The sequence below is a fragment of the Ranitomeya imitator genome, chromosome 6 (assembly GCF_032444005.1).
Source record: "Ranitomeya imitator isolate aRanImi1 chromosome 6, aRanImi1.pri, whole genome shotgun sequence".
NCBI lineage: Eukaryota > Metazoa > Chordata > Amphibia > Anura > Dendrobatidae > Ranitomeya > Ranitomeya imitator.
The window spans coordinates 316167681-316194793 of record NC_091287.1 but is presented as its reverse complement, the minus strand read 5'-3'; the positions used below and the strand labels follow the sequence as shown (position 1 = coordinate 316194793).

Genomic DNA, 27113 nt, shown 5'->3' with positions numbered 1-27113 from the left:
AATCGGACTTCAATCCTAGTTGGGGTTAAGTTCGCTGACTGCTTGCTCGCCTTCTATGTGCAGTACCGCGACCCTGTGACGCAACAGGATCGCTTCCTTCACGTTGGGTTAAGTTTAACCCACGCGAGTATACTTATGTGTACCGCCATATAGTCTGTCATTACTCAGCAGCAGGTTCCATCTCTGCACGGTGGACCCCGGGCTACGAACGCACCGTACGCTATCAGTCTTATTATTTGGTGCGTTCCGCTAGCCCTAACTCACCCCTCCAATGTATTCTAAACTCAGCTGCGCGACTAATCCACCTGTCCCCCTCTATCAATCCCTTCTCTGGCTCCCCATTACCCAGAGACTCCAGTACAAAAGCCTAACCATGACATACAAAGCCATCACAACCTGTCTCCTCCATACATCTGTGACCTCATCTCCCGGTACTTACCTACACGCAACCTCCGATCCTCACAAGATCTCCTTCTCTACTCCCCTCTTATCTCCTCTTCTTACAATCGTATACAAGATTTCTCTCGCGCATTACCCCTACACTGGAACTCTCTACCACAACATATCAGACTTTCACCTACCATCGAAACCTTCAAAAGGAACCTGAAGACCTACCTCTTCCGGCAAGCCTACAACCTGCAGTAACCACCGATCGACCAAACCACTGCACGACAAGCTCTACCCTCACCTACTGTATCCTCACCCGTCCCTTGTAGATTGTGAGCCCTCACGGGCAGGGTCCTCTCTCCTGTTGTACCAGTTGTGACTTGTATTGTTCAAGATTATTGTACCTGTTTTTATTATGTATACCCCTCCTCACATGTAAAGCGCCATGGAATAAATGGCGCTATAATAATAAATAATAATAATATTTTTGTTCAACCCGTTTAATTAAACTTAAAAGTCAACACTTGAATTGCATCTCAATTGTTTCACTTTAAATCTAAAATAATGGCATGCTGAGCAAAAATTACGAACATTTGGTCATTGTCCATATATTTCTGGTCCTAAATACATACATAAAATTGTATATTTTTAAACACATTTCATTTTTACATTGTTGCTGAATTTTCTTTTACTTTAAAGCATTTACAATTCAAGCTCTCTCTTACACTTCTAGTGTAAATTTGGAACCCGCACTCCACAAAAAAAGTATTGCATAACGCACCTTTTATTATATAGTAGTGAAATTATTCTGCTAATTGAATGAATGCTTGCAGAATGTTGAATTTCACAAGAGAACTGCCAGGCAGCAATATTCTTGCAGAAGCATGTTTCTCTTTGTAGCACTGCAGCCTCAATGAGTAACTGCCCCAATCCATTTAGTAAATGCTGCCAATACTTATCATTTTTTTTGTTAGGGAAGAGAACTGACTCATACATGCCTTCGCTTATGTTAGTGGGTGTGTACCCTGTGTTCAAGTAAAAGTACAGATTATCCAGCTCTTCAGGGCAGCAGCAGGACTACAAAGCTCTTTCTGGAGATTACTCTCAATTGAATAAAGTCAGGTAAGCTATCTTCAATATATATGTTTATATTCATATGTCTATGCAAATATATATATATATATATATATATATATATATATGTATACATACAAGAGTATTAGTTCTATACTAACAGAAATTGCAGTGACAAGTAAATGAACTTTTGAATGGATGATGAAGGCACATAACATTTTCCTTCATAACTTCTTCATTTTACAGATGCAATTGATTTTACTTCTTAACACTTCATCTTAAGAACTAACTCTATGAGGATGTGAACATATAACAATATGCAAATTTTTCCTATATTTCATCCGCGCAATTTGTAAAACTGGATTATACAGACCGCAGACAACTAGCTTGAATTAATCATTAACTAAAATCTACAGGGGAGCATCCCTGAAATTGATGCATCCAGCGACTAAGTTTTGCAGATGTTCATTAAGTATCTTGAGTCCTGAGTGATATAAAATCATGTTTACTTGGCATGATAAACCCGGAATGTATGCCAGTGTAACAAAGAATTGTGCTTTATAAACCAGAATATTTTTGCTAATTTTTTTCCAATAATATGGTGCAATCTAAATAAAAACACAAAATGACCCAAGTCTTACTAGTGGTTTTCTTGCTTCACCCTATTTATCTCACTCTATAGAAACATATTCCAGAATCTTTCCCCTGCCTGAAGCACCGCGGAAAGTAGGATTGTCAGGCTGCATGTAAAAGATCCATACTTCTTTGTGACAGGACCACTGAAACAAATATGGATAAAGGAATTTACTTCATTTCTTTGTAACGTGTTTGCAAACTTAGCAAGTTTTACCTAACTAGTGATTAATATATTTAAAGGGATTTTCCACCATTAGCCAACCCCTTGTTAATAGGGAATCTGTCAGCAGGTTTTTTTCTATGTATTCTGAGGATAGCATGAGGTAGGGGGTTAAAACACAGATTTCAATGATGTGTCACATGTCAGGCTGTGTGCTGTTTACTTACACTGAAGGTTTTATCCCCTGGTAATTATCAGTGTTGGACTACAGCAGATGCAGCAGTCCATGCATGCTAACCCGAGTACACCCCCTGCTCTGATAATTGACTCAATATCTACAGACAATGTACATAAAGAGCCTGGTGCAGGTGGAGTTGGCTCTCTCAGCTCTGCTGCATGCTACATCTAAGATCTCTGTCAGAACCGCTGCACCCAGTAAACTAAGTGGTACAGTGTTGGATTCAGGTTCTCTTCCTACATCATGCAGCTCTCAGATGAGTTAGCAAAAACTTGGTGACAGATTCCCTTTAAGTGCTATAGTCTCCCATATAACATTGAAACAATATATACTCACCTCCCAGACCAGCACCGTTTCAGCAATGTCAGTGCTGTTGTTTCTCAGCAAGTGATATTGTTAAATGATGTGAGTGCTGCAGTGTATCAGCAAAGGAAAAAAGGTTGCAGCCTTCCGTCAGATGGAATTCTGATGGGACTGTGAAAGCTACAGGCCATGAACAGCTGCTAATAGGCTACAATGTTCATGTGTAGCAATGTCACATGAGTGCCTAGACGTCAAAGAAAAGGGGAGAGGGAAGACCACTGCATATAGGATGCGCACACCTGGTAGGTACAAGTAAGTGACAATTTTATTTTCATCAAAACAGGACACACGATAAGTAAAACCATTTAAAAGCAGGAAAACAACAACATTCCTGTGTCCTCTTGGGCCTGGCTGGCAAAATGTGTATGTAAACATGGAACAAAGACATAGTTATACAATCAGCAATATTGACCCCAGAAAAGCCTGTCTAGAGAGAAAGAATGCAAAGCTGGAAAGAACTAGCAGGTGGTTAGAGTGACAATATATTAGTTGTACAAAGGGACCAAGGGTGAGTGGGAAGACCCACGTGTATCGCTGCCAGTGCAGCTTCATCAGGGGAAGTCTGTTAGGCAGTGTTAGTCAAAGAAAATATACATGGATATATCATTGAAGAAACAAAACGTTACCAGCACACTGCCGGGGGGACCCGGGAAATAACTGATCGGCTTGTGGTCGTGCACAGCACTATCAGCTGGCCGCGGGTGAGATACAGTCAGGACATGACTGCCTAGAGACACAACTGACATTGCTGGAAAGGCACCTGTCCGGAAAGAGAGTATTTAGCTTTTCAAATTATTTCATTTATATTTTATTTATATAGGGGACTATGGCATTTAAAAAGGACCCAGGGGTCTTTACTAAAGGAGGTGTTGGTCACTGGATTCTCTGGAGTCGTGTCTTTAGACTACTCTAAATTATTACTCTGTAATGCCCCCTTGTAAAGACCATGAAAATTAGAAATACTGTAAATATTACAGTATTTTAATATTATATATTACATAGTACTACATAATACATAATTACATAATTTTATATAACACAATATTATAGTAGTACCCCTTATCTCTGGAACCATATTGTGGATTGAAAAACAAAAGTCCGAATACTCAGGGGTGCAATTGATATAAAATAAGAGCAAAAACTGTCCACTTTTGACCTGATGACAACTTTAGGAACTGGTTTCCCAGTAGAGGACAACCTCTTTAACCCCTTCATGACCCAGCCTATTTTGACCTTAATGACCTGGCCGTTTTTTGCAATTCTGACCAGTGTCCCTTTATGAGGTAATAACTCAGGAACGCTTCAACGGATCCTAGCGGTTCTGAGATTGTTTTTTCGTGACATATTGGGCTTCATGTTAGTGGTAAATTTAGGTCAATAAATTCTGCGTTTATTTGTGATAAAAACGGAAATTTGGCGAAAATTTAGAAAATTTCGCAATTTTCACATTTTGAATTTTTATTCTGTTAAACCAGAGAGTTATGTGACACAAAATAGTTAATAAATAACATTTCCCACATGTATACTTTACACCAGCACAATTTTGGAAACAACATTTTTTTTTGCTAGGAAGTTATAAGAGTTAAAATTTGACCAGCGATTTCTCATTTTTACAACGAAATTTACAAAACCATTTTTTTTAGGGACCACCTCACATTTGAAGTCAGTTTGAGGGGTCTATATGGATGAAAATACCCAAAAGTGACACCCTTCTAAAAAATGCACCCCTCAAGGTACTCAAACCCACATTCCAGAAGTTTTTTAACCCTTCAGGTGCTTCACAGCAGCAGAAGCAACATGGAAGGAAAAAATGAACATTTAACTTTTTAGTCACAAAAATTATCTTTTAGCAACATTTTTTTTATTTTCCCAATGGTACAAGGAGAAACTGAACCACGAAAGTTGTTGTCCAATTTGTCCTGAGTACGCTGATACCTCATATGTGGGGGTAAACCAATGTTTGGGCGCACGGCAGGGCTTGGAAGGGAAGGAGCGCCATTTGACTTTTTGAATGAAAAATTGGCTCCACTCTTTAGCGGACACCATGTCACGTTTGGAGAGCCCCCGTGTGCCTAAAAATTGGAGCTCCCCCACACGTGACCCCATTTTGGAAACTAGACGCCCCAAGGAACTTATCTAGATGCATAGTGAGAACTTTGAACCCCCGGGGGCTTCACAAATTGATCCGTAAAAATGAAAAAGTACTTTTTTTTCACAAAAAAATTCTTTTAGCCTCAATTTTTTTCATTTTCACATGGGCAACAGGATAAAATGGATCCTAAAATTTGTTGGGCAATTTCTCATGAGTACACCGATACCTCACATGTGGAGGTAAACCACTGTTTGGGCACATGGTAAGGTTCGGAAGGGAAGGAGCGCCATTTGACTCTTTGAATGAAAAATTATCTCCATCGTTAGCGGACACCATGTCGTGTTTGGAGAGCCCCCGTGTGCCTAAACATTGGAGCTCCCCCACAAATGACCCCATTTTGGAAACTAGACCCCCCAAGGAACTTATCTAGATGCATATTGAGCACTTTAAACCCTCAGGTGCTTCACAAATTGATCTGTAAAAATGAAAAAGTACTTTTTTTTTTCACAAAAAAATTCTTTTCGCCTCAGTTTTTCATTTTCACATGGGCAATAGGATAAAATGAATCCTAAAATTTGTTGGGCAATTTCTCCAGAGTACGCCGATACCTCATATGTGGGGGTAAACCACTGTTTGGGCACACGGCAGGGCTCGGAAGGGAAGGCGCGCCATTTGACTTTTTGAATGGAAAATTAGCTCCAATTGTTAGCGGACACCATGTCGCGTTTAGAGAGCCCCTGTGTGCCTATGCATTGGAGCTCCCCCACAAGTGACCCCATTTTGGAAACTAGACCCCCCAAGGAACTTATCTAGATGCATATTGAGCACTTTAAACCCCCAGGTGCTTCACAGAAGTTTATAATGCAGAGCCATGAAAATAAAAAATAATTTTTCTTTCCTCAAAAATGATTTTTAGCCTGGAATTTCCTATTTTGCCAAGGGTAATAGGAGAAATTGGACCGCAAATGTTGTTGTCCAGTTTGTCCTGAGTACGCTGATACCCCATATGTGGGGGTAAACCACTGTTTGGGCGCACGGCAGGGCTCGGAAGGGAAGGCACGCCAATTGGCTTTTTAAATGGAAAATTAGCTCCAATCATTAGCGGACACCATGTCACGTTTGGAGAGCCCCTGTGTGCCTAAACATTGGAGATCCCCCACATATGACCCCATTTTGGAAACTAGACCCCGAAAGGAACTAATCTAGATGTGTGGTGAGGACTTTGAACTTCCAAGTGCTTCACAGAAGTTTATAACGCAGAGCCATGAAAATAAAATAAAAATTTTATTTTCTCTAAAATGATCTTTTAGCCTGCAATTTATTATTTTCCCAAGGGTAACAGGAGAAATTTGACCCCAAAAGTTGTTGTACAGTTTCTCCTGAGTACGCTGATACCCCATATGTGGGGGTAAACCACAGTTTGGGCACATGTCGGGGCTCGAAAGTCAAGTAGTGACATTTTGAAATGCAGACTTTGATGGAATGCTCTGCGGGCGTTACGTTGCGTTTGCAGAGCCCCTGATGTGGCTAAACAGTAGAAACCCCCCACAAGTGACCCCATTTTAGAAACTAGACCCCGAAAGGAACTTATCTAGATGTGAGGTGAGCACTTTGAACCCCCAAGTGCTTCACAGAAGTTTATAACACAGAGCAGTGAAAATAATAAATACGTTTTCTTTCCTCAAAAATAATTTTTTAGCCCAGAATTTTTTATTTTCCCAAGGGTTACAGGAGAAATTGGACCCCAAAAGTTGTTGTCCAGTTTCTCCTGAGTACGCTGATACCCCATATGTGGGGGTAAACCACTGTTTGGGCACACGTCGGGGCTCAGAAGGGAAGTAGTGACTTTTGAAATGCAGACTTTGATGGAATGGTCTGCGGGCGTCACGTTGCGTTTGCAGAGCCCCTGGTGTGCCTAAACAGTAGAAACCCCCCACAAGTGACCCCATTTTGGAAACTAGACCCCCCAAGGAACTTATCTAGATATGTGGTGAGCACTTTGAACCCCCAAGTGCTTCACAGACGTTTACAACGCAGAGCCGTGAAAATAAAAAATCATTTTTCTTTCCTCAAAAATGATGTTTTAGCAAGCAATTTTTTATTTTCTCAAGGGTAACAGGAGAAATTGGACCCCAGTAATTGTTGCCCAGTTTGTCCTGAGTACGCTGATACCCCATATGTGGGGGTAAACCACTGTTTGGGCACATGTCGGGGCTCGGAAGTCAAGTAGTGACGTTTTGAAATGCAGACTTTGATGGAATGGTCTGCGGGCGTCACGTTGCGTTTGCAGAGCCCCTGGTGTGCCTAAACAGTAGAAACCCCCCACAAGTGACCCCATTTTGGAAACTAGACCCCCCAAGGAACTTATCTAGATATGTGGTGAGCACTTTGAACCCCCAAGTGCTTCACAGACGTTTACAACGCAGAGCCGTGAAAATAAAAAATCATTTTACTTTCCTCAAAAATGATGTTTTAGCAAGCAATTTTTTATTTTCTCAAGGGTAACAGGAGAAATTGGACCCCAGTAATTGTTGCCCAGTTTGTCCTGAGTACACTGATACCCCATATGTGGGGGTAAACCACTGTTTGGGCACACGTCGGGGCTCGGAAGGGAAGGAGCACCATTTGACTTTTTGAATAAAAGATTGGCTGGAATCAATGGTGGCGCCATGTTGCGTTTGAAGACCCCCTGATGTGCCTAAACAGTGGAAACCCCTCAATTCTAACGCCAACACACCCCTAACCCTTATCCCAACTGTAGCCGTAACCCTAACCACAACCCTAACCCCAACACACCCCTAACCCTAACCACAACCCTAATTCCAACCCAACCCTAACCCTAAGGCTATGTACCCACGTTGCGGATTCGTGTGAGATTTTTCCGCACCATTTTTGAAAAATCCGCGGGTAAAAGGCACTGCGTTTTACCTGCGGATTTCACCTGCGGATTCCTATTGAGGAATAGGTGTAAAACGCTGCGGAATCCGCACAAAGAATTGACATGCTGCGGAAAATACAACGCAGCGTTTCCGTGCGGTATTTTCCGCACCATGGGCACAGCGGATTTGGTTTTCCATAGGTTTACATGGTACTGTAAACCTGATGGAACACTGCTGCGGATCCGCAGCGGCCAATCCGCTGCGGATCCGCAGCCAAATCCGCACCGTGTGCACATAGCCTAATTCTAAAGGTATGTGCACACGCTTTGGAAAACGCTGCGGATCCGCAGCAGTTTCCCATGAGTTTACATTTCAATGTAAACCTATGGGAAACAAAAATCGCTGTACACATGCTGCGGAAAAACTGCACGGAAACGCAGCGGTTTACATTCCGCAGCATGTCACTTCTTTCTGCGGATTCCACAGCGGTTTTACAACTGCTCCAATAGAAAATCGCAGTTGTAAAACCGCAGTGAAATGCGCAGAAAAACCGCGGTAAATCTGCCATAAATCCGCAGCGGTTTAGCACTGCGGATTTATCAAATCCGCTGCAGAAAAATCCGCAGAGGACCAGAATACGTGTGCACATACCGAAACCCTAACCCTAACCCTAACCCTACCCCTAACCCTACCCCTACCCCTACCCCTAACCCTACCCCTAACCCTACCCCTACCCCTACCCCTAACCCTACCCCTAACCCTAACCCTAACCCTAACCCTACCCCTAACCCTACCCCTAACCCTAACCCTAGTTCTAACTCCAACCTTAGTGAAAAAAAAAAAAAATTCTTTATTTTATTATTGTCCCTATCTATGGGGGACAAATGGGGGGGGTCATTTACTGTTTTTTTATTTTGACCACTGTGATAGATTATATCACAGTGATCAAAATTCACATTGGAACGAATCTGCCGGCCGGCAGATTCGGCGGGCGCACTGCGCATGCGCCCGCCATTTTGGAACATGGCGGCGCTCGGGGAAGAAGACTGACGGACCCCGCCAGGATCGGTAAGTATAAGGGGGGGAGATCAGGGCACAGGGGGGGGAGATCAGGGCACGGGGGGGCGTCGGAGCACGGGGGGGGAGGGATCGGAGCATGGGGGAGAGTGATCGGTGTGCGGGCGGGTGGATCGGTGTGCAGGGGGGGGGGATCGGTGTGCAGGGGGGGTGGTTCGGAGCACGGGGGGGGATCGGAGTGCGGGGGGGTTTGATTGGAGCACGGGGGGGTGTGATTGGAGCACGGGGGAGCGGACAGGAGGACGGGGGAGCGGAGCACAGGACGGAGGGGAGCGGGCCACAGATCGGGGGGCTGGGGGGGCGATCGGAGGGGTGGGGTGGGGGCACATTAGTATTTCCAGCCATGGCCGATGATATTGCAGCATCGGCCATGGCTGGATTGTAATATTTCACCATTTTTTTAGGTGAAATATTACAAATCGCTCTGATTGGCAGTTTCACTTTCAACAGCCAATCAGAGCGATCGTAGCCACGAGGGGGTGAAGCCACCCCCCCTGGGCTAAACTACCACTCCCCCTGTCCCTGCAGATCGGGTGAAATGGGAGTTAACCCTTTCACCCGATCTGCAGGGACGCGATCTTTCTGTGACACAGCATATGCGTCACAGGTCGGATTGGCACCGACTTTCATGACGCATACGCTGTGTCACAGGTCGGGAAGGGGTTAAGGGGTTATCAACTATTAGGACAACCCCTTCTCTATCTGAATATTTTAAAATAAAAACATTTATTCTTGCCTCCAGTGCCAGTGCTGTTCCACCGGTGTCAGTACTCATTTTCATAGGGCTCATGTGCGGTTGTTATGACACGTGAGCCCTGTGCCCAATCAGTGTCACTGTCTCCGCCTTCGGACAGATTAATAATAAAAAGGAAGTGAGCTGCCAGTAGAAGCTCTGACTTCCACTTGATTACGTAAATGTCTGAAGGTGGGGACAGTGACACAAGCGCTGATTGCCGACACTGTTGGAAAGGTGGCGACACAGGAGATGAGTATAAGGGTTTTCATTTTCATGATGGCAAACATTCACATTGAGACGTTATCCTAGTGGTGGACATCCCCTTTAAAGGGACACTGTCACCTGAATTTGGAGGGAACAATCTTCAGCCATGGAGGCGGGGTTTTCGGGTGTTTGATACACCCTTTCCTTACCCGCTGGCTGCATGCGGGTTGCAGTATTGGATTGAAGTTCATTCTCTGTCCTCCGTAGTACATGCCTGCGCAAGGCAAGATTGCCTTGTACTACGGAGGACAGAGAATGAACTTCAATCCAATATTGCAGCCAGCATGCAGCCAGCGGGTAAGGAAAGGGTGTATCAAACACCCAAAAACCCCGCCTCCATGGCTGAAGATTGTTCCCTCCAAATTCAGGTGACAGTGTCCCTTTAAGGTTTGCCAACTGCGAGACATTTACTACCAATCCACTAGATTGAAATATGCTTTTATATGCTTCATATTCTGTAAAACTGAGAAGGATTAAAGTAGTGAATATTCATCCATAACTTGATAAAACAACCCATTTAAGAAAAAATTAAAAGCAGCCATACATCTAAGCAAAGGCAGGGTAAAGAGTAGCATGGTAAGGTTGGTGAGAATCTACATGTCAGTCGGCCATTTAAAAGTTAATTAAACCTTTTATTGCACACTTAAACAAAATGAAAAATTAAAGCTTGGCTGACATTTTTGAACAACTGGTTAGAGAGGAAAAATTAGGTCAATAACTGTAGAGTCAGCAATAGAGGCAGAGAAGCAGATGAATTACAATATTAAGACATCAAGAGCTACTTATTGGAAAACAAGCTAATCAAATAAGAAACTAAATAGTCGGGGACAAAAGTTTGAGACTGACACAAATTTTGTTTTTCACATTTACTGTTCGAGTGTTTTTACATCTTTGTGTCAGCTGATTCTATTGTTACTTAATTACAATTGTAAGAATTTCACAAGTGTTCAAAGTTTTATTGTCAAATATATCAATTTTATGCAAAAACTCAATATATAAAATGTTGACCCTTATTTTTCAAGTCTGCTGCATTTATCTCTGACATTCTGGATATCAGTTTCTGGGCCAAATCCTGACCAAAAACCATTAATTTTTGCCTAATCTGTTCTCGGAGTTTACGACATTTTTTATTTTTTTTGTTTGCACACTCACCTTTTGAGGATTGACCACTGTATCTCAATCTGATGGCTCTCAAATTGCTCCATTATTGTTCGGAGCAGTTGATCTTGGAGGATGATTCAATACCTCTCTTTACACATGGCAGTATACTTTGACAAACTTATGAGTAAGCCCAATCCCTTGGATGAAAGGCAAAACCACATACATGAATGATCTCAGGATGCTTTACTATCAATATGACACATGAACCATTGTAAAACTAATTTTTTCATCTCTGGAAAATCATTCTTCCAAATGTCCTAACTAGTGATCTGAGGCGGACTTCAGAGAAAAATAACTGTACTCTAGTCTTCAAAAAAAAAACTATGTATTTCCTGCAAATATATTTTCTCTGATGCATAGCTCTGTATAACAAAATAATAGCATATTTTTGTATATGCATTTATACAACTATTGCGTAGTATTATAAAGACAACATCTACATGCTGTTTTGTAAATGTTCCCATTCTCTGAATTTTCTAAAATAATTTTAGGCTCTTTCCACAATTATCACACTTCATGATTAATTTCTATATAAATCTTGACTACATAATGGTATTTCATAAAAAATGCTTTGATCGAAGGTAATTTTTATGTTGAACTGAACATAGGATGCCTTTCCATTGCAGAGATATTTGCAATCAAATTATTTGGCACATGAGTTAGCTTTTGTTAAGTCCAAGTGGGTCTTATCTGACTTTTTCTCCATGTATGACAGTGACCAATCATAAGCAAGCAGCAGCACACTGGAGAAAGAAAAACAAATCCTCACAATAACTTAGAGCAGGTTTCTCAGTGTGTGATGTATTGTATAGGGTCAGACAGCCCTGATCTCTTGGGGTAACATTGTGAATGATTAGAAAGGGCTGGGAGTAGACTGAAACTCTCTGATAACAGACACTTGGATTTTAGAAAAGTGAACTTATTTTTTGCAAACTATTTTGATTGCTAATATCTCTGCATTGGAGAGGCGGAATAAATAAATAAATGTGCTATTTCGCTCAGTGGCCACTAATACATCATGTGTTCCATTCAACATGCAAAATTTCGTGAAATGTCCTCTTTAATCTGCAATGAAACAGTAGTGCCAGGAGTTATAATACTTGAGCTATGTTCAATATTCCAAGGAAAGTACAATTACTCATATGGGTGTGCCACATTTATGGGAAAAGAGACCTTTACAATCTGTCCGACACTTATGAACTTTATCAAAAGATAGTGACTATGCCTCACAGACATGATCATGCTGGATGTGACAAAGTGCTGTTTTTTTCACTTTGAAAATATTGTAAATGCTAAGGCATTCATTAAAACTTCTACATTACAACAGATTCTTTTTCAGCACACCGGCATCGTGTCGTAAACGTGAATTTGCATCTGAGATAGTTAATAGCATATCCATAGAATGTCTTTCCCTGGAGGTAATTTTGCTATTTCACCATGAGAGGTGACTATCATTGGTTCCATGTAGATATGGACATTTTCTTTGTTTTCTGTAACTCAAATAGACATAAATGTAAAGTGCTCACTCTGCATATGCACCTCACCACACCCATGCACTGTGACAAATCAAGTTATTCTTTTTTGGTATGTTTGGTAATGGTCAAGGATATTCCATAAATTGCTCATATCATATAACTAATTATAAAGCTTTACTACAGTACAGACCAAAAGTTTGGACACACCTTCTCATTTAAAGATTTTTCTGTATTTTCATGACTATGAAAGATGTACATTCACACTGAAGGCATCAAAACTATGAATTAACACATGTTGAATTATATACTTAACAACAAAGTGTGAAACAACTGAAATTATGTCTTATATTTTAGGCTCTTCAAAGTAGCCACCTTTTGCTTTAAAGACTGCTTTGCACACTCTTGGCATTCTCTTGATGAACTTCAAGAGGTAGTCACCGGGAATGGTCTTCCAACAATCTTGAAGGAGTTCCCAGAGATGCTTAGCACTTGTTGGCCCTTTTGCCTTCACTCTGCGGTCCAGCTCACCCCAAACCATCTCAATCGGGTTCAGGTCTGGTGACTGTGGAGGCCAGGTCATCTGGCGTAGCACCCCATCACTCTCTTTCTTGGACAAATAGCCCTTACACAGCCTGGAGTTGTGTTTGGGGTCATTGTCCTGTTGAAAAATAAATGATGGTCCAACTAAACGCAAACCGGATGGAATAGCATGCCACTGCAAGATGCTGTGGTAGCCATGGTGGTTCAGTATGCCTTCAATTTTGAATAAATCCCCAACAGTGTCACCAGCAAAGCACCCCAACACCATCACACCTCCTCCTCCATGCTTCACCGTGGGAACCAGGCATGTAGAGTCCATCCGTTCACCTTTTCTGCGTCGCACAGAGACACGGTGGTTGGAACCAAAGATCTCAAATTTGGACTCATCAGACCAAAGCACAGATTTCCACTGGTCTAATGTCCATTCCTTGTGTTCTTTAGCCCAAACAAGTCTCTTCTGCTTGTTGCTTGTCCTTAGCAGTGGTTTTCTAGCAGCTATTTTACCATGAAGGCCTGCTGCACAAAGTCTCCTCTTAACATTTGTTGTAGAGATGTGTCTGCTGCTAGAACTCTGTGTGGCATTGACCTGGTCTCTAATCTGAGCTGCTGTCAACCTGCGATTTCTGAGGCTGGTGACTCCAATAAACTTATCTTCAGAAGCAGAGGTGACTCTTGGTCTTCCTTTCCTGGGACAGTCCTCATGTGAGCCAGTTTCTTTGTAGCGCTTGATGGCTTTTGCCACTGCACTTGGGGACACTTTCAAAGTTTTCCCAATTTTTCGGACTGACTAACCTTCATTTCTTAAAGTAATGATGGCCACTTGTTTTTCTTTACTTAGCTGCTTTTTTCTTGCCATAATACAAATTCTAACAGTCTATTCAGTAGGACTATCAGCTGTGTATCCACCAGACTTCTGCACAACACAACTGATGGTCCCAACACCATTTATAAGGAAAGAAATCCCACTTATTAAACCTGACAGGGCACACATGTGAAGTGAAAACCATTTCCGGTGACTACCTCTTGAAGCTCATCAAGGGAATGCCAAGAGTGTGCAAAGTAGTCATCAAAGCAAAAGGTGGCTGCTTTAAAGAACCTAGAATATAAGACATACTTTCAGTTGTTTCACACTTTTTTGTTAAGCATATAATTCCACATGTGTTAATTCATAGTTTTGATGCCTTCAGTGTGAACGTACAATTTTCATAGTCATGAAAATACAGAAAAATCTTTAAATGAGAAGGTGTGTCCAAACTTTTGGTATGTACTGTATATATTATCAATAGTTTCATGCACTATTTTGTGTTTCAGATAATGGATGCTTTTCGCCTAGCAAATGCAGCCTTGGCCGTAGACATTTTCCACAAGTTAAATGAAAAGTGTAAGACTGAAAATTTCATCTTCTCGCCATTATGTATTTCATCGACTTTGGCTTTAGCTTTTAAAGGAGCAAAAGGAAATACTGCAACAGAAATAGAAAAGGTCGGTGAAACCAATTATTGTACATGTCTCTTTGTATCGAGAATTTATGAGTTTTATAATTGACTGCATGATGGGCCCAAAACCAGTGTTGTTTACCAAAATATTCCTTTATCATTGTTCTGCTTGTGCTTAGCATAAATGAGTACACCCCTTTGAAAAGTAAGATTTTAATCATTATCTCACAGACCACAAGAACAATTTCCAATATTTTCACAAGACTGAGTTTCACAGAACATTTTATTCAAAACATAACATAAATGTAGGGTCAAAAATATAACTTTCATTACAAAATCGTCAGCATCACTCAAATTAGTTGCAAAAGTGAATACATCTCATATCAAAAAGATCTACATGTAGTATTTCGCATGAACTCCATGATTTTTAAGAACAGCAAAATTGGTAACATCCTTTCATCAAGAACATCCTTCTTTAGAGCCTGTATGGTGGATGGAGAGTGATGCTCAACGTGTCTCTTCAGAATACCCCATAGGTGTTTCATTTGGTTTCAGATCAAAATACATATTTGGTCAATGATTCACTTTCACTGTGTTCTTCAGAAATGCAACAGATGTGTGTTTTATACTCTTGAAAAGTTGGAGATGTGAAAATTTGCCAAGGACACAGAGTGATGGTAGCATCTTATCTTTTAGTATAGAGCAATACATCTGTGCATTCATGATACCATCAATGAGAAGTAGTTCCCCGACACCAGCAGCACTAATGCAGCTCCACATATGAACACTGCCACCAACATGTTTCACTTTAGGCACCATGCATTTTCTAAATTAATTTTTCTAAATACTTGTTGCAATGTGTTGCTAAAAATTGACAAACAAGTTCACTGCAGTTAGCTAAAGAAGTAGAAAGCCAAACTGAATTGAGTGATCCCTGTGACACACAGTATGGTGTACACTGCAGAGGGAAGCCTTTTCTGAAGGCCATGCACAAAAAGCCTTCCTACAATTTCCCATGGCTCAAGTTGAAAAAATATGAAAACTACAGTGTTGTGAATTCTGTGGCTGAATTCACTCCTGTGGTCACAAGTGGTACTGCAGCTTCTGAGCTTCCTTCCTCAGGTGTTCTGGTGAGCTCATTAGCTGCTTCGTTACTTAACTCCACCTGATGCTGCTATCCTTGCTCCTAGTCAATGTTCCAGTGTTGGATCTGAGCTTCTCCTGATTGTTCCTGTGACCTGCTGCTCTGTATAGCCAAGTGCTTTTTTGCTATTTTGTTGCCTTTTTTCTGTCCAGCTTGTCTTTTGTTTTGCTGGAAGCTCTGAGACGCAAAGGGTGTACCGCCGTGCCGTTAGTCCGGCACGGTGGGTCTTTTTTGCCCCCTTTGCGTGGGTTTTGCTTTAGGGTTTTTTGTAGACTGCAAAGTTCGCTTTACTGTCCTCGCTCTGTCTAAGAATATCGGGCCCCACTTTGCTGAATCTATTTCATCCCTACGTTTTGTCTTTTCATCTTACTCACAGTCATTATATGTGGGGGGCTGCCTTTTCCTTTGGGGTATTTCTCTGGGGGCAAGTCAGGCCTATTTTTCTATCTTCAGGCTAGCTAGTTTCTTAGGCTGTGCTGAGTTGCATAGGTAGTGGTTAGGCGCAATCCACAGCCACTTTAGTTGTGTTTAGGATAGGATCAGGTGTGCAGTCTACAGAGTTTCCACGTCTCAGAGCTCGTTCTTTTGTTTTTGGGTATTTGTCAGATCACTGTGTGCGCTCTGATCGCTAGGCACACTGTGTCTCTGGATTGCCTTCATTACACCTTTCATTAGCAGACATAACACTACAGGACTCTGTGTTCTATAGTGCTGAGAACAAGATAAATCTTTTTGGAGCTTATGGCTTTAAGACTGTAAGGCATTGCAAAGGTTAGGAGTACAAAAAACTGCATTGTGCCTACTGTGTTCCAAAACACACATCTACAGCCAGCATTGCATTTTGGTAGTAGAACAGTGTGGAAGTGATTCGCTGGCCAAGTATGTCTCCTGATCTGAACCCAACACCTATAAAGAATATTCAAGAAGCAAATTGAGCAACTCTCTCCATTCAGCATCCAAACTCTAAAATAAATTGTTCCTGAAGAATGAAAAAAGATGTTGCAATATGTTGCCAATTTGTTCATTCAATGCCTAGAAGACTTGGTGCTGTCCCTACAATTATGGAGGTCATGCAAAATACTACATGTAGCAGTTATTAATGTTATTAATGTGGAATATATTTATTTTTGTATCAACTAATTAGAGAAAAACTGAATATTTTGCAATAAAAGTTATATTATTAACCTTACTTTCATATTATGGGTTAAAAAAAGTTCTTGTCAAAAGTTTTGAAATTGTTCTTGTACTCTGGGAGAAATTGTTTAACATTGTACTTTTCAAAGGGCATGTACTCAATAATGCTGAGCACTGTAGGTGACAAATGTCTAATCACTGGGGGTCCAACAGTTGGGATCCCCATGATCACTAGAATGGGGGTCTCAAATGCCATCTACTCATAAAGAGGACTGTACTGATTTTTTATTAGCCACGTAGACACTAAATGGTGCAGCAAGACACATGCTAGACCACCACTCTATTCAATGTGATAACTTTATACCCCTGTTCTAGTATTTCTAGGCGATAAATATAAATTGTTGGAAAACCCATGTAGGCTGAAGTCATAACAAAAGGATTATTAGAAATAAATTTTTCCCTCACCTCATGTTATGATATGTTTGCTAAACAGATTATATTACTTATCTTCTAATTTATTACTAGAATTCTTGTTTTTCTCATTCATCATTCACTCTGTCATCAACATACGTTTAGGCTTCATTCACACATCTGTTTTTTATATAACTGCTCTATCTGTGAGCTCCTTGGACCGAACACGTGCCCATTGTAGCCTATGGGGCTGTTCACATTTGTTTGTTTTTTTGCTGACCATGTGTCCGCCTAACAATCACAGAGACATGTCTGTTTTTACCAGCATCAAGGATAAAAAGTACCAATGCAAGTTTATGGGTCCATGAAAATCGCGGACAGCACGTGAATGATATATTTGTACAATCCCCGTGTTGTCTATGATTAACACTACAATGAATAGGAGAAGCTTTATCATTTATGTATTTTTCCATATGGTAAATTCACTGAAGAAACTGATGGTAAAAACTGCTACATGGACCAAACACTGATGACATTTAGATTCAAAACACTGATGACACTTATCAAATTTTTTGGTGTATATGAACAAACACGGCTGTCTGAATGAGGCCTAAACCTGACATGCAGAAATTTCAACAATCATAATTCTGATCAATTGTTCAGTTTTATTATTCAGAATTGTAAAAAAGTAGCTCTAATTGCTAAAGTGATGTGTATGTACACTATATATTTTTTTCAATGGTTTCCTTATATGTATGCATTTGTTTTAAAGTCTTTATGGTTTAAGGGCTTAACTCATTTTTTGGTGCTCCTTTCTTTTGGCATCTTGATTATTAGCTTTAATGGTAATTTTAATCAATATATCTTGGAAAAATAATACGTTCCACAATTGGATGTGTTAAAAAACAATGTTCCTATAAGTAAATATATATTGATGAAGTATGCTAGAAATAGCAGGTCTATATGTGGGATGGCAGCCAAAAGCCAAGGCCAACTACTGGTTCTTACACTAAAACAGGTGTCATCAACTTTGTGCAAGGTGTCAATATAAAATAAAAGCAAAAAATGAGAATTACTCAGTGTACAGTGCAATATAATTTGCCATTCATGGCATGTAAATTTATATTGAGGATTTTCAGAGTAAGTTTCATCCTTTATAATTTAAAGTAAAGTAGGGGAGCAGTGTTTGTGCTGTGTGGCTCCTAAATGCCTCCCCTCCACAGTCTGATCCCCTCCATCCACACAACGCAGTCTGAGCAGCTTCCCCTTGATCCACACAGCCCAAACACCACTCCTCTAAGTACCCAGCAAGAAGAAGCTCTGACCTATAAAGCCCAGCCACTTCAAATGGTCACTGACCAACATTGCGCTTATATCCACTGCTGACAATGGCGTGGACTTTCACCACAGTGATGACAAGCTGTTTAAGTGCCCCAGGAAATGGCATCAGAATGCTCTCTTCCTTTTCTAAATCGCAGTATGATAACTGGCAAATGTTGAATCATTCATCCGACAGCTAATATTAAATGACATAAAGAATTAAACACCTTTCAGACACACCTGTATACACACTCTGCACACACTCTAGTCACACACTCCGCATATCTACATATGCTTCACACAAACTATGCACATCTGTATGCACACATTAGACAAAAGCATACACTCCTAAACACACTACACACCAATATGCACATTCTGCGTACAGTACAGACCAAAAGTTTGGACACACCTTCTCATTTAAAGATTTTTCTGTATTTTCATGACTATTATTATTATTATTATTTATTTATATAGCACCATTAATTCCATGGTGCTGTACATGAAAAGGGGGTTACATACAGGGTTATAGATATCGTTTACAGTAAACAGGTTTACAGTGACGGACTGGTATAGAGGGGAGAGGACCCTGTCCTTGCGGACTTACATGACTATGAAAATTGTATATTCACACTGAAGGCATCAAAACTATGAATTAACACATGTGGAATTATATACTTAACAACTGAAAATATGTCTTATATTCTAGGTTCTTCATAGTAGCCAACTTTTGCTTTGATGACTGCTTTGCACACTCTTGGCATTCTCTTGATGAGCTTCAAGAGGTAGTCACCGGGAATGGTCTTCCAACAATCTTGAAGGAGTTCCCAGAGATGCTTAGCACTTGTTGTCACTTTTGCCTTCACTCTGCAGTCCAGCTCACCCCAAACCATCTTGATTGGGTTCAGTTCTGGTGACTGTGGAGGCCAGGTCATTTGGCGTAGCACCCCATCACTCTCCTTCTTGGTCAAATAGCCCTTGCACAGCCTGGAGGTGTGTTTGGGGTCATTGTTCTTTTTGAAAATAAATGATGGTCCAATTAAACGCAAACCGGATGGAATAGCATGCTGCTGCAAGATGCTGTGGTAGCCACTCTGGTTCAGTATGCCTTCAATTTTGAATAAATCCCCAACAGTGTCATCAGCAAAGCACCCCCACACCATCACACCACCTCCTCCATGCTTCACGGTTGGAACCAGGCATGTAGAGTCCATCCGTTCACCTTTTCTGCATCACACAAAGACACGATGGTTGGAACCAAAGATCTCAAATTTGGACTCATCAGACCAAAGCACAGATTTCCACTGGTCTAATGTCCATTCCTTGTGTTCTTTAGCCCAAACAAGTCTCTTCTGCTTGTTGCCTGTCCTTAGCAGTGGTTTCCTAGCAGCTATTTTACCATGAAGGCCTGCTGCACAAAGTCTCCTCTTAACAGTTGTAGAGATGTGTCTGCTGCTAGAACTGTATGTGGCATTGACCTGGTCTCTAATCTGAGCTGGTGTTAACCTTCGATTTCTGAGGCTGGTGACTCAGATAAACTTATCCTCAGAAGCAGAGGTGACTCTTGGTCTTCCTTTCCTGGGGCGGTCCTCATGTGAGCCAGTTTCTTTGTAGCGCTTGATGGTTTTTGCAACTGCACTTGGGGACACTTTTAAAGTTTTCCCAATTTCTCGGACTGACTGACCTTCATTTCTTAAAGTAATGATGGCCATTTTCTTTACTTAGCTGCTTTTTTCTTGCCATAATTCAAATTCTAACAGTCTATTCAGTAGGACTATCAGCTGTGTATCCACCAGACTTCTGCTTAACACAACTGATGGTCCAACCCCACTCATAAGGCAAGAAATCCCACTTATTAAACCTGACAGGGCACACCTGTGAAGTAAAAACCATTTCCGGTGACTACCTCTTGAAGCTCATCAAGAGAATGCCAAGAGTGTGCAAAGCAGTCATCAAAGCAAAAGGTGGCTACTTTGAAGAACCTAGAGTATAAGACATATTTTCAGTTGTTTCACACTATTTTGTTAAGTATATAACTCCACATGAGTTAATTCATAGTTTTGATGCCTTCAGTGTAAATGTACAATTTTCATAGTCATGAAAATACAGAAAAATCTTTAAATGAGAAGGTGTGTCCAAACTTTTGGTCTGTACTGTATATGCATACTGTCCATGAACACTCTGCACATGAATATACAGATTTTACACACTGACATGTGTACACAATCCTGACATGTTCAAACTTTCCATGCATATATATGTATATACTTATTGTACATAACTGATTCCCACTGTATACTCCACACATTGAGACATGATGCATTAGAATCAAACAAACACTAAGCCCCCATTCACACGTTCGCGTTTAATCATGTTCCTGAAAAAAATGGTACTGTAGTCACCAGTGTGTCCATTTTTACCATCAGGGTATCATCAGTGTATGCTCCGTGTATCTGTTTTTGCCATAAGTGTTTTTCATGAATGGATAAATAAATTACACAGCTTCTCCTTTCCTTTGCAATGTTAATGGTACACATTGGTACACAGATACAACACAAATCTAGCGGTCCATGTAAATTATTGACTTCAAATGGATGACATCTTTGTACAATGGGTGTGTTGTCTATGATTAACATTGATGTGAATAGGAGAAGCTGTAATCGTTCATTTTTGCATGGACACATGGTGTGTGAAAAAACATGGACAAGTTGTATCCGTGAAAAAAATTGATATAACAAGTACGTGTAACATGGATATGTGAATGAGGCTTTACTAACCTTGTCAGCAGGTTGTACGTTGGAGGGAAGATAATGTACAAAAGTCTGTACTTGCATCGGGAAATGGAATCTGAAAAATTGCAAAGCGGTTGTAAAAATCAGTAGTGCCCCAAATTATCTCCTTATTGTAAATAATTTAAGTATTTGTAATTTTATGGTGTACTGCTTGTTACTTACTTTATCCTCCACTTCTGCTGAGGTAGATAGAGGTGGCCAGGGTTCTAGGCAAGGAGAGCAAGCATGTAAGCTGCCTCCTATACAGCTTGTAAGTGCGCCTCTGAAGCTGACCAGTTCTCTGGATCTGGCAAGCTTCAGGTCCCATCCTCTGGTGCCGTGGAGGCAAAGCTACTAGGGATGAGCGAGTATACTCATTGCTCAGGTTTTCCCAAGTACGCTCGGGTGGTCTCCGAGTATTTGTTAGTGTTCAGAGATTTAGTTTTCATTGCCGCAGCTGAATGATTTACAGCTACTAGCCAGCTTGAATACATGTGGGGATTCCCTAGCAACCAGGCAACCCACACATGTACTCAGGCTGTCAAGCAGCTGTAAATCATGCAGCGGCAGCGATGAAAATGAAATCTCCGAAGCAATGAGTATACTTGCTCATCACTAAAAGCTACCTCTGATTGCAGAATAATAGACCAGAGAATTATGGCCAGTGGTGAAACCATGCCGCTGCTCCGAACTGTCAATCCTTTGGAGGGCACTGCCCCACAATAAGCAGGAAGCCAGGAGGCATAGCAGTGGTGCACTCCAGAAGAAAGACAATATTAACCAGGCAGGGGAGCACGTCCATATAGTTAAATGCGTATTTGGTTACATCCAGTATTCTGTGGAGCTGCTGCTCTGCACTGTGAGGTTCATTGCCTCATCTGCTCCAACTCATGGAACCTGGTCATGTTCATAGCAGTCAGTGTTAAAACTCACTTTTGTGGCTGTGCTACAACAATTTGCTCCTACATCTGCAAGTTGGTACCTCCTCTAAAGGTGCCTTCACACTGAGCAATATTGCAACGAGAACGACAACGATCTATGACGTTGCAGCGTCCTGGATAACGATATCGTTGTGTTTGACACGCAGCAGCGATCCGGATCCCGCTGTGACATCGCTAGTCGTTGCCGAAAGTTCAGAACTTTATTTGGTCGTTAGATCAGCCTGAATCGTTGTGTTTGACATGAAAAGCAACGACGTCAGCAACGATGAAAGGGGCCGTCGCAGCGTCTTGTTGTGGCCAGGTAGGCGTTATGCATTACAAAAGTAGACGCCTTTAAATTTAGCAATGTCGCTCGTAGATAGATACGCAATTATTTCGAAGATCCCAATATATTACAAATTACAAATGGAGACGCCATCTGTCATAATGGCCTGGGAGATGGTGTGAACATTATTATAGTAATGTAATTATCACCATACTCCCAAATGCATTCCAAAGACAAAAGGTGATGCCTACATCACATTATTACATTGAAAAAGGCACCCCTTTACATTACATTACAAAAGGTGACGCCAACTGTCACGACAGCCTAGGAGGTAGGTGTGAACTTTACGTAAGGGCGTATTTACAATGCATCACTATTACAAAAGAAGACCCCTTTAAATCACATTATTACATTACAAAAGGTGACGCCATAACGTTATATATTTCAAATGGCTTTGTTGTTACGTCTCACTGAGAACGCTGATAGGTCACATCGGGGTCATGTGTACCTGCGTTCCGAAATATAAACCGCGACTTTACAACTTTTCAATCACTTGTGCGTACTCTGCCATCCACGAGCATCTCGTGTGCGTCTTGGTTCGAAATCCATCGTGTTCCTTCTCCATCAACTCGTGGGCGTCTTGGCTGTAACTTTTGAGCGACCTGTTTGTAGATCTTCAACTCTGCAGCGTTCTCAATTAGTACATCTACGGTGAGTATATCCTTGTGCTGTATTCATTTGCCATGCAGCAATACTAATTTATGTGTATAGAAATAGATGTATACTACATCTCAGCAGTGATTTTTTTAGAGCTTTCACGTTTATAACCAAAGACGCTTTAGCGTCGTAGTATTTCCCTTTTAAGTGGTAATGCAAACGATTTTGTAGTATGGTGTGTTTCACCAACATGAAATTGGCCATTGACAAAATAGCAACCAATAGAATGTACAAATTTTTCAACTCTCAAAATGGATAAAAATAGCCCTCATCCCATCCCCAAATGGTGGCTATGAGGAAACACACAAACGGCCCCCATCCCATCCCCTAAATGGTGGAAATAGTCCCACGGACCATCCCATACAAAAAATGACTGATAACAATAGGAACGGCATACGGCTCATCAAACTTTTATTTTTTGCTGTTTCTTAACTTTTATTTTTTTATTTTTTAAAGATGTCTACAAATGAGCAGGACTGTGTTCGGGCACTCATAGAGATGTACCGCTCCCTGCCCTGTTTGTGGAAGATAAAATCTAAGGATTATAGCAACCGTTACATGAAGAGAGAAGCGTATGAGAAGCTGGTGGCCGTCTACAGGGAGTATCATCCCACAGAGACCGTGGATGAAAACATTGTGAGGAAAAAGATCCAGGCTCTCCGCACAGTTTTCAAAAAAGAGGTCAACAAAGTGGAAAATTCTAAGAAGTCTGGGGCCGGAACTGAGGAAGTCTATGTGCCCAGGCTGTGGTATTACGACCTGATGGCATTCACTAGAGACCAAGAAATCCCTCGCCCGTGCCAGACTGTGACTAGCCTTTGTGAGCCATCGCCCGAAGATATCCTGCCTGAGTCTCCTGACGACCATGTAAGTAGCCCCAAGCTTCCCTTCTTGTAGCATGCCGTGTGTCTTGTATGTTTATGAGACTGCATGGCTTCCAGTAATAGTGAGTCACGTTGTTCATGTTTAATCCCCCTGATGATAACAGCTGCCACTTCCTGTGTCCGTAATTAACATATTGTGTCTTCCGCACATTCGTACAGTATTGCCGGCCAATGTAGTTCTGCACAGCTCTTTAACCCCTTTGTTTTTTAACCCAGGTAACTGTTCCTCATAGGTTCCAATGGGCATAGAGGTGTTTGGGGAGGTGTGGGCTCTCTAGGGATGTGTGGCAGAGTCGTTTGTATGTTATTTATTTTAAATTTTTCTTTTTCATGTAATTGCAGGTGCCTCTGCAACAGCGGGAAACAACGGAAGCGAACAATGTCCAGTCCCCTCAGTCCTCCAGTAGCCCGTCTGTCGAGGAGCAGACATGTCCACTGCGCCCATCTAGAAAAAGAAAATCAACAGCAGCCACACCTGTGGATCTCCTGGCAGTGGCCAACAGCATCTTGTCGAAGCACGTCACAACCAAACTCTCCCCATTCGCATCCTTGGTTGAGGAACGTTTAAACAGACTGGATGATACCCAAAGATCTCACGCGGAGAGAATAATGTTTGACGTTATGAACGCGGCAGCCGCAGGAAAACTATGCGACACATCAACATTGAGCATTGACGTCCGTCAGCCCAGTGCCCATTTTTATTGGGGACACCAACAGGAGCCCATGCACAGCACTCCTGTCCGCAGACCTGGGCCACATAATTCTCAGTTCCGGACACCACCTGCACCCCCTTCTTTTGGTGACTTATCACAAGGACCTCCTATAGCCACGCACCACTACAGTGAGATGGACACTTACTACCAAAATTTGTAGTGTTGTAGTTTAAATAAATGAGACTTGTGTTTTAGATGCTCCACAAGTAATCCCCTATGCCTTCTCCCCTGCAGGCATCCTCCTGGCACCCGGTCATTAATCCCCTATGCCTCATCAACATTAAAAAAGTATTGTAATAACAAATAATAAAATTTTTAATACAAATAATAAAATTTTTGGTTTCTTAAATTTGTGTATGTACTACGTGTCTCTTTGGCTTGGCAATAAATGACGCCGCTGGTCAATATACTACGTTGCTGGGCAATATGCGACGGGGACATGCGAATGCTAGAATACCCAATACATTACCGTCACACATAACTATATTGTTAACGATATCGTTGCTTTTTGTGACGTAGCAACGATATCGTTAACTAAATTGTTGTGTGACGGTAATGTATGCTGGGAGATCATTGGTCGCTGGGGAAAGTACAGCACTTTTTGTGGTTGCTGAATCTCCCGCTGACATCGCTGAAACGGCGTTACACACAGCATGTGTAACGCCGATTCAGCGATGTCGTCACAAGAAACAAGGGAAACATTGGGTTAATAAGTGCAGGGCCACTCTTAGTAACGTGATGTTTACCATGGTTACCGTTGTCAATGTTTAAAAAACAAACAGTACATACATTCCCGCTGTATGGTCAAGTCCCTCGCCTTCGGCTTCCCGCACTGACTGGTGAGCGCCGTCCGGTAGTAAAGCACAGCGTTGACATCACCGTTGTACTTTACGCCCGGCGCTGAGTCAGTGCTGGAAGCTGAAGGCGAGGGACATGACTATACAGCGTGAATGTAAGTATGTATTGTAATTTTTTTTTAACATTTACAACGGTAACCAGGGTAAACATCAGGTTAATAATCGCGGCCCTGCACTTAGTAACCCGATGTTTACCCTGGTTACCCGTGGACTTCTGGATCGGTGCTCGCTGGAGAGCTGTCTGTGTGACAGCTCTCCAGCGACCAAACAGCGATCGACATCATTGTCGGTATCGCTGCAGAGTCGATGAGTGTGAAGGTACCTTTAGAATATGGTGAACATCTACTAATATATATATACACACACACATCAGGAAATCACTAGTGCATAGGATGCTGAAGACTCACAGGTTTCATATGATTGATACAGAAGTAGAGTATGTTCATAGATATATATGTTTATTGGTATGTATTGGTATGTATGTAAAATAATAAGAAATAACAAATAGATATATCGTTATGTTCACATTTATTACAGAAAAAGGAGTATCATGGGTCATCCAAAAATTGTTAAAAATGAGCACTTTTACACAAGAGCACTTGAACCCCCCAACAATATCATCCATAATACATGGTATAAGTTATGCCAACAGTTACGTTACAGCTGTTGATACTGCCATGGGACAGCCCCTGGCCCATTGAAAAAGTCAGAGTATTTGTCCCTGCTATTAGTTGCATCATCACAGTACCTTCCAGAACCCAGACTTTCCAAACCACAAACCCTGTGCGCGTCTAGACGCCATTCGCCCTGGGTTACATCTCCGTTACCCTGGTCCACAGAGTCTACATACTGTGTAGGGCTGTATGCAGTGGCATCACGGCGACGTAGAAAGTTGTGGAGGACACAACAAGCAAGCACCACAGAGTCAATAGACGTTAGTTTCATGTTTAGTGCTGTGTGGAAAACCCGAAATCGGTTTGCCATAATTCCGAATGCATTTTCAACAACGCGTCTAGCTCTTGAAAGTCTGTAATTAAAGATTCGTCGTTCCGGTGTCAGAGTCTTCTGGGAGAAGGGCTTCAAAAGGTTCGGATGCAGTGGGAAAGCCTCATCTCCGACAAAGACAAAGTTCATGTTTTCTGTTGTGTCACTGTTGGGCGGCAAGGCAAGTTTATTATTTTTCAAGCGTTCCCCAAAATCTGTGTGCTCCAAAACTCCTCCATCGGATACTCTCCCGTTAATCCCAACAGACACACTTATGAAATCATAGTTAGCATTTACGAGGGCCATGAGAATTATGCTGAAATATCCCTTATAGTTATAATAAAAGGAGCCAGAGTGTGGTGGTTGGGTGATGCGTACATGTTTGCCATCCAAGGCCCCACCGCAATTCGGGAACTGCCATTGCTCCTCAAATCCCCTAGAAATCTCTTTCCAG

The 27113-nt window shown here is 41.6% G+C and overlaps 2 protein-coding genes across 2 annotated transcripts in view; both read left to right on the top strand.

The window, feature by feature from the left end:
* Positions 1–1370: 1370 nt before the first annotated feature.
* The window catches only part of SERPINB5 (serpin family B member 5), a 117149-nt gene continuing 91406 nt past the window's right edge, over positions 1371–27113 (top strand). Inside the window, exons 1-2 of the mRNA XM_069730781.1 lie at positions 1371–1509; positions 14394–14564. Coding sequence (XP_069586882.1) covers positions 14397–14564 — 168 coding nt within the window. The 5' untranslated portion in view covers positions 1371–1509; positions 14394–14396. The remainder of the gene's footprint in view (positions 1510–14393; positions 14565–27113) is intronic.
* LOC138642555 (uncharacterized) lies at positions 23079–25167 on the top strand. The gene is made up of 3 exons (XM_069730782.1): positions 23079–23215; positions 23678–24088; positions 24448–25167. Exons 2-3 carry the CDS (start codon positions 23678–23680, stop codon positions 24976–24978), a joined length of 942 nt encoding a protein of 313 aa, XP_069586883.1. The 5' UTR covers positions 23079–23215; the 3' UTR covers positions 24979–25167.

Coding starts and splice junctions, on each gene's coding strand:
- LOC138642555 (XM_069730782.1), top strand. CDS start 23,678: ATGTCTACAAATGAGCAGGACTGTGTTCGGGCACTCATAGAGATGTAC. Junction 24,089..24,447: donor CTGAGTCTCCTGACGACCAT/GTAAGTAGCCCC, acceptor ATGTAATTGCAG/GTGCCTCTGCAACAGCGGGA.